This window comes from Crotalus tigris, unplaced genomic scaffold (genome assembly GCF_016545835.1).
Source record: "Crotalus tigris isolate CLP2741 ecotype Arizona unplaced genomic scaffold, ASM1654583v1 scf7180000019718.230237, whole genome shotgun sequence".
Classification (NCBI taxonomy): domain Eukaryota; kingdom Metazoa; phylum Chordata; class Lepidosauria; order Squamata; family Viperidae; genus Crotalus; species Crotalus tigris.
Window position 1 is genome coordinate 205695 of NW_024097680.1, and position 22323 is coordinate 228017.

Here is a 22323-nt window from a genome sequence, read left to right on the forward strand (position 1 = left end):
ACCCTACTGAATGAAAATCCATCACATCCCTTTTACGACTCAATCGAGCCAAAGGAAGGAACACAATTTTAAAACAAAGCAAATCTTTCTGCCTTGGATGTTTCTCTATCACCATTGATTTCTGATAAGTTGGCGAATCTTAATGAGTTGTTCCAATTCTACATTAATTATATTAACGACATAATCCTGCCTGACTTATCGACAACTGGAGATTAAGCAGACCGAAGAAGGAGGGATACCCAGGGGATACGGGCAAAACACAGTTTCTCCTTCCAGAGGGAGCATCTACCTATTTTAAAAACAGTCACTCAGACCATCCCAAAACTGTTTTTCCGAAAGGCAACTGGACTTTCTTGTGCTTTTTTTTTTTCCTTTTTCCTTTCTTGCTTTTTTTCCCCTTTCTTTTCTTTCTCATCCAAGAAGCTTTTTCAGTTCTGACGGAATATAAATCCTTATATTTCCCCACCGTTCAGCGAGAAATGAAGAAGCCTCTTGGACGAGAAGTGAAATATCTTCAAGGAAAGGAAAACCAAAAAAATCAAATTGCCTTTTATAATAATAATAATAATAATAATAATAATAATAATAGAAAAGCATCTTTGGGACAACCATGATTGGAATGACTGAGCATCTCCATAGACATCAAATCAAATGTTTGGAGAAAAAAAATAGAGCTACATTCCATCTCCTCTATACCTCCTTGTGGCTAGACAATTGTGGTTTACAACAAAAGCTGTTGGGAAAACCACAGAAAGAAGAAGGCAATTTTAAGTGGTCCCACACTGAAAAAATTCTGCTTTGGTCTGGATCCCACATGTCCCTTTGCCCCCAAAGCAGGTTCCCAACCCTCTTTTTACATACAGAAATATTCCTACCCATGCTACATTAGCTCCAATCCTCTCTTTTGCACATTTTTTGTTTAAAAAAATTACTTTTCTTAAGCTGTTGGAACAGAAACCAACCTAGAAAATTCTTGCCCAAGGTTTTAACGTCTTTCTCCCCTTTCCAATCAGGATTCAGAACTGTCTCCCTCACACTCTACTTTGGATTAAAAAGCAAGACCTTGTTTTTGTTCTTGAGGGGAAAAAATAATAACACGATTAAAACTGTCCAGTGTATTCCCTTCCTTGGCACAGTGTCTAATTATTTTATTGATGTCTCCATTATAATTAGAATCCCCAAGGAGGACACTTGGTAGACCTGGACCCTGTTTCTATCTCTAGCAGCAAAGAAGACATGTGTATGTGTGAATACAAGATTATATGCTTCATGAGCATTGTTTAGCGTTACTCTTGTTTCCAATGCAGCGTCTGTGAGGTAAATGGTGATAAACGGACATTAAATATTAATTCCGATGGTGAACACCAGTGTAAACTAGGTAAGACTCGCCAGAGGTACACAGAGAAGCAAAAACCAATGGGTGCCCACAGAATTAATTCTGTTAATTAATTAATTAAGTGAATGGAACAGCCTGCCTCTCAGAATTGTGAGTGCTCACGGGAGGTTTTCAAAAATAGACTGAGCCACCATTTAACCAGGATGGCGTAAAAGGTCTCCTGCCTTGAGCAGGACGTTAAACTCGGAGACCTCCTTGTCCCTTCCAGCCTTAGGACTCTATGATTCTGTAAATCACTGTAAATCAGGGTCTTCCCAAGCCATTAAGACAATAGCCAAGTTTCCCCTGAGTCAGAAAGAAAGCTAAAATTAAAACCCTCTTAGGAGACATAGTTAAAGACTATTTTCTGTCTACTGCAATAGAGAAACCTTTGTGTACCCATTGCTAAAAGACTAATCTTCAGAGTAAGATCCACAAGCCATCGACTGACTCAGCCTGAATGTAGAATTTAAGTGTCTGAACAGTCCAGATTTACAGCTATGCCTGCGGGAAGTCTGACAGCATGAACGAAACTCCCACGGCAAGGGAAAGTGTACTCATGTTTTTCCATAATGTTACACCATTGTTTACTAACCAGCATGCCACAATACTTAGCCAGATTCCCTTCCTTACTTGTTCAGCAACATGCACAGCTTTGATGACAATCAAATCCCAGTAAGAAAGGAAAACTCCCTTTGTTTTGGCCTGACCCATCTCTTGATTTCCCACATCCAAACCAAAGCAGGAATTTTGAGTCAGCTTTCTGACCTTGGCTTCTGAACCAGCCATGTTAGGTTAAGAGGTTGAATTCACAGATGACATTAAACCATAATCATTTTACTGGGCTTGGCGTTAGGCACCATCCTGATTTGCAAATTACGATTTATGATTTACCTACTGTGCTGAAGCCAACCAATTGTCTGTTAAATAAATCAAAGCTTATTACGAGGTGGGAAGCTAGTGAATTTTCCTCCCAGTAAATTTTGGGTACCATAGTTTGTGCCACGAGTGACCAAACAAGCAAGAATTTTTATTTGATCTCTGCTAACTGTTCTATTCGTGCATTGTTTGCTCTGAATGTTAAAGAAAAAAAAAAGATTAATTGGACATGCATCACCCTCTAGAGCCTTCTTTAAAAAAAAAATAGAATTTCCCTATATTATGGAGCCTGAAAAAAAAGGGGGGTAGGTCAAGTATAAATTCTGTTCTCTTTTTTGTACCAGGAAGGTATACAAAGTAAACCTAATTAAGATCTGTTTGATTTACGGTCTTTAAGATGTGTTCAGGAACTGTCAGAGATGATCTGAAAAATAGGCTGTGCATGGCATGAGATCCCATTTATCCTTAAAACTAAGATCATTCCTTAGCTTGTTTCCAGAGAGGAGCTTTCCAAAAAAGAAATTGAGCCAACTGCTGTTCCTCTGAAAAATACTATTGAGTTGGGCAGTTGGCAAAAAAAAATAAGTTTTTTTCCCCTCCTTCTCTTCCAAATGTTTATGTTGGCAAACTGTGAACCAATTACCCTTCATTTGTGCTAGTAAGAAAATGGCATGTTACAATCTTCAAACAGGCCAGGATTATATTTACAATACTTACAACTGAAAGATTTCCCAACCCTACAGTATTACTCTAATCCATCTTTCCATCAAAGTAAAATGGAGCTCCTGTTGGCCTCTAGAACATCCAAACGGCCAACAGATATGGAGGTGCTATCTCCATTTTTTTTTTAAAAAAAAATAATTCTGGCTTATCACCCCTAAATATTGACATCTAACCCCAAAGTCACCTTCAATGCCTTTTCATTGCCTCATTGCTGTGGCTTGACCAAAGACTTATTGATTTCCTGCTCCACGCAGCCTACCAATCACAATCCACTTCCATGACTTTCTCCTGACTTGTTTAGATTGTAATTCAGCTTCAAGTACATTACTTTTATTTATAATACCGATGTTTCAGCAGGGTTGCTGGAAGCCTTCAACAATTATTTACAGGGCTCTTTTGATTTTCAATTTCCAAATCATACAATCCCATTTTTTATTCATCTGCAGAGGTTTCCATTGACTAGGGACTATTAAACAAAACAACAGCCTAGCAGAAAATCTGGGGAGAAATTTGAACATTAAAAAGCAGAGCTGTGCCATATAACTTCTTCTGAATGTCCAAAGGTGAATAGAAATACATTTGTTTCTCGTTTTGCTTCTCCCTCTTCTTCTTCTTTTTTTTTTTTTCAAAAATATGGGACAGAATCAAGATCACGTGAAGTGATAGTACCGCTTTATAATGGCTTGGTAAGACCACCCTTAGAATATAGCATCCAGTTTGGGTCGCCACGATATAAAAAAGATGTTGAGACTCTAGAAAGAGTACAGAGAAGAGCAACACAAATTATTAGGGGACTGGAGGCTGAAACATATAAGGAATGGTTGCTGGAATTGGGTATGTCTAGTTTAACGAAAAGAAGGACGAGGGGGGACATGATAGCAGTGTTCCAATATCTCAGGGGCTGCCACAAATAAGAGGGAAGCAAGCTATTCTCCAAAGCACCTAAAGGCAGAACAAGAAGCAATAGATGGAAAGTAATCAAGGAGAGAATCAATCTAAATCTAAGGAGAAATTTCCTGACATTGAGAACAATGAATCAGTGGAACAACTTGCCTCCAGAAGTGGTCAATGCTCCAACACTGGAAGTCTTAAGAAGAGACTGGACAGCCATTTGTCTGAAATGGTATAGGGTTTCCTGCCTGAACAGGGGGTTGAACTAGAAGACCTCCAAGGTCCCTTCCAACTTTGTTATTCTATGGCTGAGCTACAAAACACTTGAATTTTCATTTAAGGAGTTATGAGATCACTGACTAGGAACCACACAATCCATCTATATCAAGTTTATCACCTTCCTGGCTTCCTTCCACTTATTTGTGTCTTAGACAGAAAGGCATTGAATTAAAAAGAACACCACATCTTATTTTCGGGGTCTGAAAATACAAAACAAAACATAACAAAAAGCAGAAAACCTGTGGGAACTTGAAAGACAGCCCCCCCCTTTTTTTTTTTTTTTTTTTTTGCACTGCATTAGTCAAAACCAAAGTCCCAGTCTCACCGCTGTCAGGAATGGCTTGTATGTGTTTCAGCGTGAAAGGGCCGCAAAAACTGAAATATGTTGTTTTTCAAGAAAGGGAGGGGGGAAGTATTCCTGGGGGGACTATTTGACAAGGGTGAAATAAGAGAAATGGACCGCAGTGGGAACCTATACATGCATTTGCTTTTAAGGTTTGGACTCATTTCTGTGCCATTTGGAGCCAACAAATGCATCAGTTAGGGAAGCACAGAATTAGAAACCTGGGAGATTTTTCGTTTTAATCCCACTTTCCTTCCCTAAAGCTGGATGATCTAATCCAGGGGTCTTCAAACTCGGCCCTTTTAGGACTTGTGGACTTCAACTCCCAGAATTCCTCAGCCAGTGTGCGTAGATGAGGAATTCTGGGAGTTGAAGTCCACAAGCAGGGGTCTTCAAACTTGGCCCTTTTAGGACTTGTGGACTTCAACTCCCAGAATTCCTCAGCCAGTGTGCGTAGATGAGGAATTCTGGGAGTTGAAGTCCACAAGTCCTAAAAGGGCCAAGTTTGAAGACTCCTGATCTAATCAGTTTGGCCAACACAAGACGGCAGCAATGAGACGATCTATCACAAATTGTTTGGAATATTTCCCCTCCTCCTCTTCTTGTCCTCGTCCTCCTCTTGACTTTGTCCATGCCTGGTCTGCAGTTTGACCTCTGGGGTCCTTGCTGTTCTCTCTGAGACGTTTCATGACCCAACTAGGTAACATCTTCAGTGCTAGATAGGAATGGAGTTGGGGGAGGAGGAGGAGGAGGGGAGGACGATTACTGTGGGGTCCTCGGTGCTCTCTGAGCTTGGTGGTTTTCTTGCAGATGTTTCATGACCCAACTAGGTCACACATCATCAGTGCAAAAAAGGGATAGGGTTCTCTCACTGTTTATATACAATGATTTGCCCTGTCAATATTGGTTGGAGAGTGGTTTTCTTCTAGAGTTTGACCTCTGTTTGCCTAAGACTAACTAGCATTTTGAGCTTGTTCCTGAGCAACCAGCAAATGGGAGAACGTGATTCTTTGAAGCAGGTGTACCTAAAACCTGACTGAGCATCTGTACGTCGTATGACTGCATTGCACTACGGTTTTTTCGGAAAGGCTGCCAAGCTAGTAATCTCAGTTTTACAGCCCTTAAGGAATCTTAGAGTTGATGCACATAAAACCACCAACGCTCTTAAAGATTTCGCTGTAAATTTAATTGAATATGAAGCATCTCCTGCACACATAACACGTTCCATAATAACAACAAGAAGAATAAGAAAAAGAAAAAAGCTAGAGAGGGGAGGAAAAGGTAGCGCAAAGTCAGGTAAAGCTGGGTATTTACAAAGCTTACAAAATAATTTTAAGTCAACCTTGCTCTGAAAACAGTGCTCTAATGCGGAGAGCCGAGAAAATATCTAGCTCTCCTCTTTGATTCATGTCTGATTTGTATCTTTTATCCCAGCTCTTTGATGCATTAATCCCATTGTAAGCCTTAGGAGTGATGAAAAGTCTAATGCAATTTGATGTACTTGGGAGGTAATGAATATTTAGTAACCAGATGTTGCATTCCAGATAGATAGATAGATAGATAGATAGATAGATAGATAGATAGATAGATAGATAGATAGATAGATAGATAGATACAGAAAGATAGAGATAGAGACAGAGACAGACAGACAGACATAGACAGACAGATAGATACAGAAAGAGAGACAGACAGAGATACTGTAGATATAGATTAGATAGATAGATAGATAGATAGATAGATAGATAGATAGATAGATATAGATAGCTATAAATAGATAGATAGATAGATAGATAGATAGATAGATAGATAGAGACAGAGACAGAGACAGAGAAAGAGAGACAGACAGACACAGACAGATAGATAGATACAGAAAGAGAGACTAGATAGATATGGATTAGATATAGATAGATTAGATATAGATATAGATTAGATATAGATAGATAGATAGATAGATAGATATAAATAGAGATAGATAGCTAGATAGATAGAGATGGAGATAGATAGATAGAGATATAGATAGAGATAGATAGATAGATAGATAGATAGATAGATAGATAGATAGAGAGACAGACAGACAGACAGACACAGACAGATAGATAGATACAGAAAGAGACAGAAAGAGATACTGTAGATATAGATTAGATGGATAGATAGATAGATAGATAGATAGATAGATAGATAGATAGATAGATAGACAGATATAGATAAATATAGATAGCTAGATAGAGATGGAGATAGATAGATAGATAGATAGATAGATAGATAGATAGATAGATAGATAGATAGATAGATAGACAGACAGATATAGATAAATATAGATAGCTAGATAGAGATGGAGATAGATAGATAGATAGATAGATAGATAGAGAGAGAGAGAGAGAGAGAGAGAGAGAGAGAGAGAGAGAGAAGCTTCCTGACCATGCCTGAGGGGAAAAAAATACGGATAAGAAAATAAGAAATTCAAGAGAATGAAATGTTTTTAGATCACCCATCATTGGTACACCGGTAGTCCTTGATTTATGACCACAACTGAGCTTACTAAACAAAGCAGTTATTAAGAGAGTTTTCCTCCTTATTACGATCTCCCTTGCCACGGCTGCTACGTTTAATCACTGCAAAGTTGTTAAGTTGGTAACACAGTTGTTAAGGGAATCCGGCTTGCTCGTCAGAAGGAACTCAAAAGGGGATCGCGACACACAAACACACACACACACACACACAAACACACACACACACACACACACACACACGGGACACTGCAACCGGTCATAAAGGAGAGTCAGTTACCAAGTGTCTGCATTTTGATCACGTGACCAAGCGGATGCTGCAACGGTCATTCAAAACGGTCATAAGTCCCCCTTTTTTTTGTTTTTCAAATTTTGAACCTTCACGGAATGGAGGATTGTGAGGCGAGGATTGTTAACCCACCTCAAAGATGCTCGGTTTTAAAGCAGGCATTTCCCAGCATGCTCAGCTTCCAGGTGTAGGGACGTCACCTCACAGAGGTCCCCAATCGTCATGGCCACGATGGAAAATTCCAGAAGGCCACACCTGTGGAAACGTGAGCCTTTTTCAGGGCGAGCCTGTGAGGAAGAGATTAATCTTCCAAGATGAAGGTGGAACTGAATCTGCCTGAGCTTAATAAATCTGCCCGCATTTTGGTACCTCAGTGTGCGACCCTCTGTCTCGGAAAAAATAGGGATATAAATCGGATTAACAATTAATACATAGCTATTGTGTGTGTATGCTGGCTGCTATGGTTACGTGTCTTCCTGGGCCCTATTTCATCCAGCCTGCTACATCCAGGAAGCATTTTTAGTTTAAAATGTTTAACATTTCCCATTAAAAATCTCCAGAGTGTTTCACAGTTTAAAAATATAAAGGCTTTCCTTTGCTTGCCTTCCTTTCTCCCTCCTCCCCCCCCCTCCGTTTCCTTTCCTTTCCTTCTCGTTCTACTTCCTTTCCCCTCCCTCCCTCCCTCCCTTCTTTCCTTTCCTTCCTTTCCTCCCTCCCTTTCTTCCTTAATCTCTCCCTCCCTCCTTTTTTCCTTTCCTCTCCTCGTTCTCTTTCCTTTCCCCTCCTTTCCTTCCTTCCTTCCTTCACCTCCCTCTTCCTGTTTCCTTTTCTCTCCTTCTCCTTCTTTTCTTCTCCCTCCCTCCCTATTTCCCTTCCTTCTCCTTCCTTTCCTCCCTCCCTCCCTCCCTCCCAACCTTTCTTCCTTAATCTCTCCCTCCCTCCCTTTTTCCTTTCCTCTCCTTCTCTTTCCTTCCTTCTTCCTCCCTCCCTCCATTTCCTCCCCTTCTCCTCCCTCCCTGTTTTCTTTCCTTCTCCTTCTCTTTCCTTTTCCTTCCTCCCTCCCTATTTCCTTTCCCCTCCTTCTCCTTTCTTTCCTTTCCCTTCCTCCCTTCCCTACATGTTAAAATCTGTCACACCTCTGCTGCTGGTGGGGGAGGGAAATGAATATTTCTGAACTCCCCCCCCCCAATCTCCAGATACTTTAGAATTCCTCTTGGGATGATCTGCTTTATTTTTACATGGGAATAGAGAGAGCCTTGGTCTTGATTCCTTTCTCCATAATACAGCACCCCTCTCTATTGATCTTCCGGTTCAGAGGGTCCTTGTCTAACAGCAGCCAAGCCCACCCCCTTACAATTACATCCATGCTGCCTTATCAAGAGGGAAGAAATCACACCTTAGTGCTTCAGCCTGGGTGCACATAGCAATGCAGCTGGTATATAGCAATGCAGATAAGTAACAGGCTTCCCCTCACCACACCACCCCATCACAGATGTTCAAGGCTCAGGGGAACTTTGCCCACCAAGAGATTTTTATATATATATAAATAACACATCTGTTCAACAGCTCAGAGTGGCTGGGGAAAACTCCGTCCTGCGCACCCGACAGGAGAGGGGGAGTTTATAGACTCTGTTTGCAAAATGTTATGACGTGCTGCTGAGCCTAAAAAATTAACTTCATAAAAATCCCAGCTCTCCAGAGATCACTGGGGGGGGGGAGGCTTTGAAGCTAGGCTTCCTGCAACAGCTTTGCAACGGTTATGTTCTACCCAGCATGCACGTTTCACGATGTTCCTGTGCAGCTGGAATTATATTATTTTTACGGCCTTGATGACTCTGTGGGCCATCTTGAGAAAGCTTCATTTGGGAAGGCAGAGGGTTTTAAGAGGAGCAACTGGAGCAAACCCAGGCAAAGGTGATGGTCGTTTTTGCTAAAATGCAAGGAAAGCATAGCTGAAGGAAGAGAGAAGTGGAAGGCTATGCTAGAAACCTAGAGATGTTTGCCTGGAAAAACAAGCAAAGAAAGAAAAAGAAAGCCATTAGTAAAATATATGTGAATTTTTGGACATAAGAAGGAAGTAGATGACAGTGATCTGGAAACTGGCTACAACAAAGATACGGAATTTCTTCCTTCTTCATTAATTTTCGCAAAAGACATATAGTTGCTTCACAAGTATATTTTTTCTATGGGCTCAGAGGGCTCAATAAATTAAGTGTGTAAATACTGGAAGACTTTCTCAATAATAATTTATGTTCCAGTAATAATTGTACTGAAATTGGGTTGATGTTATGATGTCAACGATGTTACCGGATGTTCTTGCTTTGACAACGGATGGAAATGCACCCATTTTTCTCTATCGCTTTTAGAGTTCGTTGATGCTGGGAGGGGGAATGTGGATGAAAGTCCAGCTAGTCATAACAATAACTCAGCCGTGGGAACCCAAGGACATTGGGCCCAGAGTTGATAAGAGTTTTGGTGGGCTGGAAAGCAGGGGAAGAAAGCCCAGTGCTTCAAGCTAACTGGGGGATGTGATTTATGACTGTTAATTGGAGGAGAGAATTGTGCTTTGCTACTTTGTGCCAAGGAGAGGGGAATTCAGTTTTTTACTTTAACTATGTAGTGCTGATACTTTGTTTCTCGAATAAAAGATTCTTTAAGATAGACAGTACCTCGAAGTTCTTTTGAAGAGTTTCATCTGTCGGAAACATGACATAGAAGGAAGGATGTATCAATGCCCACTCAATAGGTGCACAATCTCCACTCAATAGGTAGACCAGAATAGAGTGTCACCTGAAGGGTGAGTTTTTCAACAGTTCAATTCTACAAATGCCCCAGCCACAAATGGCTGGGTTCATCTCTCTAAGAGTAATGGGGCTTTGGTTTCAGAACCCTGGATAGCGATCATACAGAAATGATATTTCTCCAGAATTCTTTCATAGCATTGGACGGGATAATCTTGATAGCGTCATAGGGATCCCACTTCACGGGTGGTAATTGTTTAAGAGACACCTTTTCCTTCCCAGTTTGAGAACTAGGGGCATAACGGTTGGCAACAAAGCAGCAAAGATAATTAGGGGACTGGAGGCTAAAATATATGAAGAACGGTTGTGGGAATTGGGTATGTCTAGTTTAATGGGGGGGGGAAAGTAGGGGTGATATGATAGTAGTCTTCCAATGTCTAAGGGGCTGCCACAAAGAAGAAGGGGTCAACCTATTCTCCAAAGCATCTGAGGACAGGAGAAGAAGCGATGGATGGAAACTAATCAAGGAGAGAAGCAACCTAGAACTAAGCAAAATTTTTCTTAGAATAATTAACCAATGGAACAGCTTGCCTCCAGAAATTGTGGGTGCTCCAACACTGGAATGTTTTTAAGAAGAGACTGAACAGCCATTTGTCTGAAATGGTATAGGATTTCCTGCTTGAGCAGGGGGTTGGACTAGATGACCTCCAAGGTTCCTTCCGACTCTGTTATTCTGGCTGGAGAATGCTCTACGGTTCTCTCTCTGTCCTCCAGAAGTCTATTGTCTGATTCAACAGCATCTCTAAGAAATGAGATTTGGATGTGAGGCTAAGCCAGAGGAAATGACCAGATTGAGCAACACTCTGGAGTCAAAGAACGTCTCTATTTCAAAGAATTCTTAATCCTAAACTATAACAGAGGCAAGAGAAAAAATGGAGAATCTCTGCCTGAAATATCTTTCCCTTTGAGGAAAAGAATGTAACAGCCCAATTTCATTTGTATGACACAGGCAGTTGCAAGATCTCGCAAAGCAGTGTAATGTTAGCTGTTCTTGCACATAATGGGGGAAAAAAAACATTATGTGTTGAAACAGCTTATAATGTCCTAGTAGGCACATAATATTAAATAATAATGAGAAGGCTCACACATCCCATGCTGAGTAAAAAAACAACAACGACAACGACGATGACTAGTAGGCAAAAATGTTGAAACTCAAATTGTTTCAAGGACAAGTCCAGGTTAGTTTGGACAGCATCAGAACAGCCTCTTTCAGAATGTGAAATGGCTTTTTCAAGCTTGAGATATTTCGAAGTTGAAATATTTTGCATAACCTTATCATGAAGTCACCTCAAAATGGGATGGAGGGTTAAAAAAAAATCTTATAAATAAAATAAAGCATGTTACGGTTTAAGGCAGCAGGGAAATCCAGGCTTTTAGAGGAGGAGGAAGAGGAGGAGGAGGAGGGGGGGGAGGGAGGGAGGGAGGGAGGGAAGAAGGAAGGAAATAGGTAGCATTTTTAATGCTAGAAGGGAGTGGAGTTTGTGGAGAGGAGGAGGGAGGGGAGAGGGAGGGAAGAAGGAAGGAAGGAAGGAAGGAAGGAAGGAAGGAAGGAAGGAAGGAAGGAAGGAAGGAAGGAAGGAAGGAAGGAAGGAAATAGGTAGCATCTTCAATGCTGGAAGAGAGTGGAGTTTGTGAACAGGAGGAGGAGGAGAGAAATGATGGAGGGAGGGAGGGAGGAAGGAAGGAAGGAAGGAAGGAAGGAAGGAAGGAAGGAAGGAAGGAAGGAAGGAAGGAAGGAAGGAAAAAAGGAAAGAAAGAATCATCGCAATTCTCCCTTATATTTTCTGTTGGCAACAGATAACAACACCAGGCAGTAATTTATTTTCAAACTTGACAAGACAGTAGAGCAGTGATGGCGAACCTTTTAGAGACCCAAGTGCCCAAACTGCAACCCAAAACCCACTTATGTATCATGGGGTGCCGGGTGGGTGTGGCCCACTCAGTGGGCGGAGCTACAGTGGGCTTGGCAGACTGGGTGGGCATGGCCACTGGATGGGTGTGGCTGCAGTAGTCATGGAAGATTGGATGGGCATGGCTGGGATGGGCCTGGCCACTTTGATGTTGTTTATGGGGAGGGACACCTGTGGGAGCTGGGCAGGGTTGGGGGAGATCCAGGGGGTCTCTGGCAGGTGGGATGGTGGGCTCCCCAATGGCGGCTTCAGGCTGGCTGGCCTTAGGCCAGTGATGGCGAACTTTTAGACACGTGTGCTGGGGCGATGGCGTGTGCCCACAGAGAGGGCTCCGCGTGCCGCCTCTGGCACGCATGCCATAGGTTCGCCACCACTGCAGTAGAGTATGACCTGCTCTCAAAAATCACTATTAGTAGCAGAAAGTGTTCTACTGAAGGATTTTTAATTTTGAGGTCCCCTGGCATTCCCCCTGCCCTCCTTCGATTCTCACATTTTCTCCCGCTCCCATCCTCTCTCCAAATCTAACCTGACATGGAGACATTTTATAGAGCAGCGGAATCCACAAGGCTCTTGTGATGCTTTGCAATCATAAAGTCTCAAAGAGGACTCTGGGATTAGCCATCGAGCAACCGGCTCTGAAAAAAAGTAAATCTATTTACTACTCGCTGTTGGGAAAGCTTGCTGCATTTTGCTGATATTCCTTGGTGTCTTCTGGACTCCCCACACCTCTGCCAGTGCTCTGAGCTACTATAGGTAGAGGATCAGTAGCTTTGTGATGTTTTCGGCCTCCCTTCAATTAACTCTTCCAGCCTGGGCTCTTTTTCCGGGAGCAAAGTCTGCTTCCAGGCAAAGGATGCAATTTCAAAGCCAGACAATAACCGAAAAGGAGAGGGAAGGGAGAAAGAGCCAGATAAACTGGAGAAACTGTTCAAAATAAAACCCTCAAGGCAAAGAGAGCAGATTTTGAAATGTGTCTTGTGAGGAAGACAAAGTTAGAGATTGGGAGAGAGAGAGAGAGAGAGAGAGAGAGAGAGAGGGAGATGTAAAATCACACAACCATGTGTTTAACGTGCTTAGATCATGGCAATTCAAAACTACTTTACAAAAAGTGGAATCCATGAACCCAGCAGTAGAAAACCTAAGGCATGTGCTAGTATATGACTATTAAGGTAAATCAGATGATAATGGTCATTTGGGAGCTGATTTGAGGGCAAAATCAGCCTTCAAAACACTTCCCCCCTTACCAGCAATCCATAGCAATAGCACTTATATGCCGCTTCACAGTGTTTTAGTGTGTGCTGTACCACTCTTAAGTATTTTACAGACTCTACGCCTAGTTGCAGAAGCCTGCTCGTTTGCATAGTTTTCCATCTAAGACATTAATGTATTCAGGTATTTATCGAAGTCTGAAAAACCACAAAATTCTGGTAACTGCTGCGTGTTAGCTGTGTCGGTCTTGTTACAGTTTATGCTTGCCTGACTTTATCTGTAGAGTGATCTGTTTTAATTTTTAATTGTCAGCTAACTCAAGGGACTCGGTGCTCTGCAGCCAGAAATGTGAGACTTCAATAAATGAGAATCATTTTGGCAGAAATGCTTTGGATGCAGGCAAAGGAGCCAAATCGTGATGGTAAATATCCAGGAATGAGCATGTTACAGTCATGATTTTTTTTTTAAAAAAAAGAGCCAGAATGTGACAGCCAGACTTTTAAAAAAAATTGGGAGACGATTATGTAGGGAAAGAGAAATGAAATGGCTTATCGTAGATCAATACAAGAAACAAAATCTCATTTTTTTTTTCATGTTTTCCTAACAGTTTTGTTGCTGGGAGCACAATCCTGCCAGGATGAGGAGAAGGAGAAGGAGAAGGAGAAGGAGAAGAAGGAGAAGAGGAGAAATAGGACTGTAGAATCCCTGGTGCTCTCTGAGCTTGGTTTTTTTCTTGAAGACATTTCATTACCCAACTAGGTAACATCATCTGTGCTACAAGGGAATGGGGTTTGTGGAGAGGAAGAGGAAAAGGAGGAGGAGAAGGAGAACAATGTCTGTGGGGTCCTTGGTACTCTCTGAGCTTGGTGGTTTTCTTGCAGACATTTCATTACCCAACTAGGTAACATCATCAGTGCTAAAAGTGGGTGGGGTTTGCAGAGAGAGGGGGGGGAGGAGGAGGAGGAGGAGAAGAAGAAGAGGAGGAGGAGGAGGAGGAGGAGAAGGAGGAGGAGGAGGAGAAGGTAGTTTCACTTTCCATCAAATTGAACAAGAATGATTAAAACAAGGAAAGAAGAAGGAGGAAAAGGAGGAGGAGGATCCTAGCACAGCATAGCTTACCCAGCTGCTACATCCTGAAAACACAATTTTGATGTTTAGAGACCCCATAACTCAAAGCACCAGAAGCAAAAGACCAGCAATAAAGACCATCTATTGCTCCCTGTCTGCAAACTCACTGCTGAAGCCAATTGCTTTCAACAGATCTGCTGCAAGGATGACAAAATATGCCACCGGCACAATAATGAATAGACACAGTCTCAGAAGTGGCCTCCTGTTGCAAATTCCACTCCCCCAAATGCTGAAATGGAAGGGAACCTGGAAAGAGTCTCATTTGAGATTAATGGCATAAATTTTGGGCTCCGTCGAGTTCATAGTTTGAGGATCTTTCATCTTGGTCCTTCTTCTCCTTTAAGGATGCTTTCTTGTTTTTTTAACCCTAAACCTAATCGTACATGTGGGGAGAGAGAAATATATTAAGAAAGGTGTATATAAACAAGATGTCGAGATTCTGGAAAGAGTGCAGAGAAGAGCAATGAAGATGATTAGAGGGGCTAAAACAAATGAAGAACGGTTGCAGGAATTGGATAGGTCTAGTCTAGTGAAGAGAAGGACCAGGGGGGGCATGATAGCTGTCTTCCAATATCTCAGGGGCTGCCCCAAAGAAGAGGGGGTCAAGCTGTTCTCCAAAGCCCCAGAAGGCAGGATAAGAAGCAAAGATGGAAACTCGTCAAGGAGAGAAGCAACCTAGAACTAAATAGACATTTCTGACATTTAAAACAATTAAACAGTGGAACAACCTGCCTCCAGAAGTTGTGAATGGAAGTTTTTTAAGAAGAAACCGAACGACCATTTGTCTGAAATGATGTAGGATTTCCTGCCTGAGCAGGGGGTTGGACTAGATGACCTCCAAGGTCCTTTCCAACTCTGTTATTCTGTTAAATGCGAGAGTCCATAAAGCAGAAGAACTCATCTGCCTCTTGGTGTATTTGAATTTCAGAACAAAACATACATGCTCAATCATGCAGGTTGATCTCCTAGAAATCACGGTTTCCAGGAGCGTAACCATCCTACTCCAGACATTCAAACGATATTAAGCAAGTCTGCTCACGGGCAGAGTAAAATCTCCAAAGAAATATCAGATTCCTGGAGGAAGCTCCAGAACGAGACAGCAGAAGCATCAGGAAGGCGAGCTAGCCGGGGGTTGGACTAGATGACCTCCAAGGTCCCTTCCAACTTTATTATTAATATTAACTAGCAAAGTCTTAACAAGAAGCGTAAAAACTGAGGAGACGCTGAGTTGTGTTCCTACACTGATCTTCTTCCGTTGCGTAGCTACCGACGTTCCTTTAGACCACAGATTCTTCTCCCTCAACCTAATTTTTCAGAAAAAGGAAACCGGGATCTCGAGGTGAAGAATAGGGAGAGGAAGCGGAGCCATAAAGCACGGGAATGTTACTGAGAAAAAAATAATAATAATTTTAGAAAATACAGCCACCCAGTGAGCAAGCCAGCAAAAAGAGACTGTTCTTAGCATAGCCAAACCAGTATCATTATTACTAACACAGCTGTTCAGAGGTCTGTCTGTTTCCATAACTCAGGCAAACAGCCCCAGAAATATCCATAACAAACAGAGAAATACAAAACACCAGGTTGGTAGAAAAAAGCAGCCATACGTAAGTTATTCTGCCAACAAATAAGAAAAATATCACGCAGTTTAGCGGATTTTTCACACACAGCCCAATCGTCACTGCCCAGGAGGCGAGCTTTGCACAAATTTTTAACCTATGCGCGTTGACAAGAAGTCCACCTTTGCAAAGATGAATGCAGAAGGATGCAGTTGAATTCATTCTACAAGGAGCAGAGGGTGACTTTAGAAAAGCATTCTTAGATGTGTTCTTTTGCTTTCTTCTGAAAGCTGCCTGCCATCCCTCTTACTGAACAATGCAAATAAAAGACATTTTAGTTGTGACACTGGATCCCGAGGCTGACACTGCTCAGCTAAAAGGGATGTGAAATGTAAGCTTGGAAAAAGACCTTGAGATGAATCAGCTTAGAAGACAGAACAGGCTCATTAAGAGTTGTTCAGTCACTAAGTTGTGTCCGACGGGGAAAAAGTGCAAAGAAGAGCAACTAGGATGATTAAAGGCCTGGAGACTAAAAACATATGAAGGACGGTTGCAGGACTTGGGTATGGCCAGTCTAGAGAAAAGAAGGACTAGGGGGGACATGATAGCAGTCTTCCAGTATTTGAGGGGCTGCCACAAAGAAAAGGGGGTCAAGCTATTCTGCAAAGCACCAGAAGACAGGACATGAAACAATGGATGGAAACTAAGCAAAGAGAGAGAAGCAATTTGGAATTCAAGAGAAACTTCCTAACAGTGAGGACAATTAACCAGTGGAGCAGCTTGCCTCCAGAAATCGTGGGCGCTCCATCACTGGAGGGTTTTTAAGAAGAGACTGGACAGTCACTTGTCTGAGATGGTATAGGTTCTCCTTCTTGAGCAGGGGGCTGGACTAGAAGACCTCCAAGGTCCCTTCCAGCTCTATTCTATTCTATTCTATTCTATTCTATTCTACTCTACTACTCTACTCTACTCTACTCTCTTCCAGCTCTATTCTGATTCTGATTCTGACTCTCTTCTTGATCCCATGTGGCCCAAAAAGTCATTGTAAAATGGGGCAAAAAATGGAGTGGAGTGGAGTGGAGTGGAGTGGAAGAGAAGGGAAGGGAAGGGAAGGGGAGGAGAGGAGAGGAGAGGAGAGGAGAGGAGAGGAGAGGAAAGGAGAGAAGAGAAGAGAAGAGAAGAGAAGAGAAGAGAAGAGAAGAGAAGAGAAGAGAAGAGTTGGAAGATCATCTAGTCCAACCCCCTGCTCAGGCAGGAAACCCTATCCCATCTCAGACAAATGGTTGTCCAATCTCTTCTTAAAAACATCTTAAAAACCTAACAAGTTTCTCCCCTTAGCAACATAAATTCTAGGCTCCATTGTGGTCCTACGTTGAGGACCACCTGCATCAGCGGATTAAATTGGAGGTTTCCGAGCCAGTTGTAATTACACTCGGCATTCCAGGCACAGTTAGCTACAAATGGGAAAGAAACCCTGACAGTTTCCAACTGCCTCTTTGGTTGAAACAGTCTCCTTTGCAAAACTGGAGCAAAGCACTCAGGCGCTAAATATATCCCAGAGAACATCTCTGCCGAACAAAGAGAAAGGACTATTGGTTCACGGGAACAGTTTGTTTTCTCCTCCTTCCCAAATTCTGGTTATCTTTCCAAATTATCAACCAGTGTGTGCACAGAGAGCATCCACCCGCCCCTATCGCTAAAGAAATGAAGGGGAAAGCTGTTGGAGAGATAAGGAACTTGCTCCCTAACGCCACTTCTACAATTCTCAGAACATAAATTTGATGCCACAGAGTGAAGTTCTTATCTCCTGCATCGCCCAGCCAATCTGGAGCTGATACTCACGTCAGGCTTTGTCACCCTGATTAGCTTTCTAAACAAAACCTTTGTTTCTGGATTTCACAGAAGGGCGCATTAAACCCCATCTAGATTTAATCAGCAGCTCAGGCCTTGGGGAATTCTCTTTCCCATCCTTAGCTTGAGATGTATTTGGTGCTGCATCCAGCCAAGCCTTGCTTCTGAATGGGGGAAGAGGGTGCATTTTTTAAAGCGTCCGAACAACGGCATTGCTTTGAATCTGTTCTGGGGTCTCTAATGTGTGGGGCCCCTGATTGGCTGCAACAGCCAATCCTTGATTTTAACATTCTAGGTTTCCCCCTTCCAGATCAGATCGCTCCCAACGAAGCAAGCTTTAAAGAAGAGAGGAAGGGAGAAAATTGCCTACGAGGCTGATTCAAAGAAATCTTTCCGTCAACACACACTAAATTAAAATAATTTTCTGTGGGATCCTTGGTGCTCTCTGAGCTGAGCGGTTGATCTTTAGCACTGATGATGTTACCTAGTTTGGCAATGAAAAATAGTCTAGTATCTATCTATCTATCTATCTATCTATCTATCTATCTATCTATCTATCTATCTATCTATCTATCTATCTATCTATCTATCTATTTATCTACCTACCTACCTACCTACCTACCTACTTACCTATCTTGTATCTAATTATATCTATCTATCTATCTATCTATCTGTCTGTCTGTCTGTCTGTCTGCCTGCCTGCCTGCCTGTCTCTATCTATCTGTCTGTCTGTCTGTCTGTCTGCCTGCCTGCCTGCCTGCCTGCCTGCCTGCCTGCCTGCCTGCCTGCCTGCCTATCTATCTATCTATCTATCTATCTATCTATCTATCTATCTATCTATCTATCTATCTATCTATCTATCTATCCATTTAAAAATCTCATTTTAATGTATGCTGTTGAATGTGCATTTGAAGTAACGTTAAAGTGATTCTATAAAAGTGATTTGAGTCTTCCTGGGTCCAGAAAAGAGTCAGAGAAAGGACGGAAAGTTGTCACTGAAAGCAGCGCTATGTACTCACTGCTGGCTACACGTAATTTCTGCAAAACACAGCCGAGTCCTTGTTCCCATGAATATCATGTTAACTCAAATGACCTTTTGTGCAATCTTTTTTTAGGGTGCCAGGCTGGACCGCTTAGAAAACACTCTAGGTTTCTGTCTCCGAATTGGTAGCTGAATATGTTAACGTATTATTGTTTTCAAGCTTACAGTCCAGATCTTGTACAAGCTAAAATGGATACACGCAACCCTTGTTGTACCACTGCAAAATAAACTATAATGTTTAATGCAACGCGTTTGTGCCTAACATCGTAACTTCATTTTTACTCACACGAGAGTTGGGCTTTTTTGGCTTCCATGCCCATAATTATAATCAATCCTTTGTCCACTCTTGCTTGGAGTAAACAGCATTCTCTTTGGGCACTAAACATTCATTATGGAAGAAGCGTGTGCCAATTACTACTTAGCCTAAAGAATCCCAGGGTGTCCGTTTTAACCAAAACAGACAACTAGAACATCCATAGGTTGAGGCCAAAATGTCTCATTCATTACAAAGCTTTACAAAAAAATCAAAATCAAAATCAAAATGTTAAGAGTCCAGGCTCTGGATAAAAGCAGCCAACTGGCGTTGCAAATCTTTAAAACAGGAAACTGCCAAGATAAAACACATCTCCCACCCATGCCCCTGAAAGGATATGCCAGCAATAATACTAATAGTAGTAGTAATAGTAATTGGAATGGTGAATGCTAATTCTGCAAAAGAATTGAGGCCTTTGAACTATGGTGCTGGAGAAGACTCCTGCGGGTCCCCTGGACTGCAAGACGATCAAATGGTCAGTCCTAAGATGTTTCACTTGCTGCAGACTAACAATGGGGTCTTGGCTAGTGAGTAATCCATCCAACAATCCAAGGAACAAATTCCAGATAGATGTTGTAGGACAGACCACAAATGTCGAGATAAACACTCTTCTTCAGAGCGTCAGCAAAGCTGGAGAGGAGTGCTCATCTGCTCAGATTCTCAATTTACTTAAAACAAACTCAATGCTCTTTGCATTAACGGCCCATGGGTTGGTCTACCTCAATAGATCCCACTTAAAGAAAGCATCTCTCTATTCCACGTTGCCCTCTTCCACTGCCCATAAAGCTGTGTTGTGAAACCCATGAGGTGACAATGTAGCCTAGATTGATCTACGGAGTACTTTTAGTCTATTTTTGTTCATTTCATGCGCCTCTGAAGACAGCTTAGAAACATCACGTTGATGCCAAATATACCTGCCTGACTGTTGAAAGGGGGTGAATGAGTAGAACATTAAACCCAAGCCCAAGGTCCCAGAAAGGACATTAACAGAATAAGAGAGTTGGAAGGGACTAGGGATGACATGATAGCAGTCTTTCAATATCTCAGGGGCTGCCACAAAGAAGAGGGAGTCAAGCTATTCTCCAAAGAAACAGAAGGCAGGACAAGAAGCAATGGATGGAAACTAATCATGGAGAGAAGTAACCTAGAACTAAGCAGAAATTTCCTGACAGTTAGAACAATCAATCAGTAGAACGGAAGTTGCCTCCAGAAGCCGTGGGTGCTCCATCGCTGGAGGTTTTTAAGAAAAGTGTAAGGACCCACCCCACTTTGCATCTTAAGAAGACAGAACTCTTGGAATAATTCTTCCAACAGGAATCCTTTATTAAGAGAAAATGGTTGCAGGCATGCTAGACAGGACTTGGGGTCCAAGCTCTCCCATTCAAGGTTTTAAGGGGTTCCCCAGTAGTCCCACCCAATCAACCCCCCTTCCAGTGATGGTTTCAAGTATCACAATTCCACCTCCTTTCTTCTTTCTTCCGTCTGGATGGAGACTTCAGATACTACATGAAAGGCAATTACCCTTCTGTGATATGTTAACGCTTAGAGGTTACAATAAACACACATTCAGCTCTTTGAAGTGTAAAGAAGGAAGTGAGGGCCATAAAGCCCCTTTGCTCTCCCCCTTCTCTCCCTCTTATGGCAGAATCCAGAGAAGGCAGAATTGGGAGTTTCTATATTTGATAATTTAAAGATGAAATATAATTGGATTCTGACATCCGGCCCCTCTTAACAATAAGAGAGATCCACCTGAAAGAAAACGCAAGTAAAAATTTTAGTTAGGCTGGTTAGGATACTCTGTGTGAAACTTCTTCAATAGCTTCGGGGCTCTGACATGACGTTTATGGACCCACTCATTTTGTGAGGGAGGGAGGTGTTTCCAGGCAACTAGGTACTGAGTTGCTCCATGAGATCTCCTAGAGTCAAGGACTTCCTTTATTTCGAAGTGTTGTTCACCCTCCACCATGATTGGAGGTGGTGGGGGGGGGATTTTTGGCCGTAGAGGTGACTGATGCTCTCTTTTCAGCAAGCTGCAATGAAAAATTGGGTGTATGTGCCTGAGATTTTTGGGTAACTCTAGTTCTACTGTTACTGGATTTATGATTCTTTTAATTGGAAAAGGTCCTATGTATTTTGGTCCAAGTTTTTTACAGGGCTGTAGGGACTTTAGGTATTTTGTAGATAAGTACACCATTTCTCCTATAATGAATGGTGTAGGCTCAACCCTTTTTTTATCGGCGTGTGTTTTGTAAGCCTGCCTAGCTTCATCTAGTGCTTTTCTGACTATTGGCCAGGTGTTTTGTAATTTTTTCATCCATTCTTTCAGCGAGGGGATCGTTGGTTCGTGTGGGGTTAATTCTGGCATGGGGTTGAAACTTTGACCGGTGGCTATTTGAAAAGGAGTGTAACCTGGGCTGGAGTGGACTGCATTATTGTAGGCAACTTCTGCAAAGGGGAGTAAGTCCGCCCACTCGGTCTGCTGGAAACTAAGAAAACATCTTAAATATTGCTTAAGTACGGAGTTCATTTTTTCAGCCCCCCCATTTCCTTGAGGGTGGTGGCTAGATGTCAGTCCCTGAGTGGTTCCTAAGAGGGATAAAAATTCCTTCCAAAATGCAGACGTAAATTGCACCCCCCTGTCAGAGATGATGCGTTGGGTGCCCCATGCAATCTGTAAATGTGTTGGATGAAAAGTTTTGCTAAGGCTTTTGCAGTGGGAATCTTTTGGCAAGGGATAAAGTGCACCTGTTTGGAAAACAAGTCCGTGACCGTCCAGACCACAGTATTCCCTTTGCTTTCTGGCAATTCCACTATAAAATCCATGGCTATTTCTCTCCAGGGGGCTGAGGGACTTGCCACTGTTTGCAATAGTCCTGGCACTTTCCCTTGCAACCTCTTTGCCGTGGCACATTTTGGACAACTGGCTATATAAATTTCAATGTCCTTTTTCATGGATGGCCACCAAAATTGCCGTTTAATTAAATGTAAAGTTTTTACAAATCCAAAATGCCCTGCTGATTTTGTGTCATGGCAAAGGTGCATGAATGTTACTCTTTGAGTTGTTGGTATATATAACTTTTCCCCTATCCAAGGCAACCCGTCTTTCATTGTGCACACATTTTTGTTTTTCTGGAACCAATCATCTGTTTCCAAACTTTTTCTGAATTCAATTCCAGTTTGGCTGTCCAGTTGTGGTTTTAATTGGTTCTTGTGGTTACTGGTGCTGC

At 42.2% G+C, this 22323-nt stretch overlaps 1 protein-coding gene across 3 annotated transcripts in view; it reads right to left on the reverse strand.

Moving 5' to 3' along the window:
- Positions 1-7530, reverse strand: part of ASTN2 (astrotactin 2) — a 187622-nt gene extending 180092 nt beyond the window's left edge. For 2 of the 3 annotated variants that reach the window (XM_039364278.1, XM_039364277.1), the window contains exon 1: positions 7278-7305. In XM_039364278.1, coding sequence (XP_039220212.1) covers positions 7278-7290 — 13 coding nt within the window. In that variant the 5' untranslated portion in view covers positions 7291-7305. Of the gene's footprint in view, positions 1-7277; positions 7306-7418 lie in introns of those variants that run through there. The other variant, XM_039364280.1, reaches the window with a different exon arrangement.
- Positions 7531-22323: the final 14793 nt, after the last annotated feature.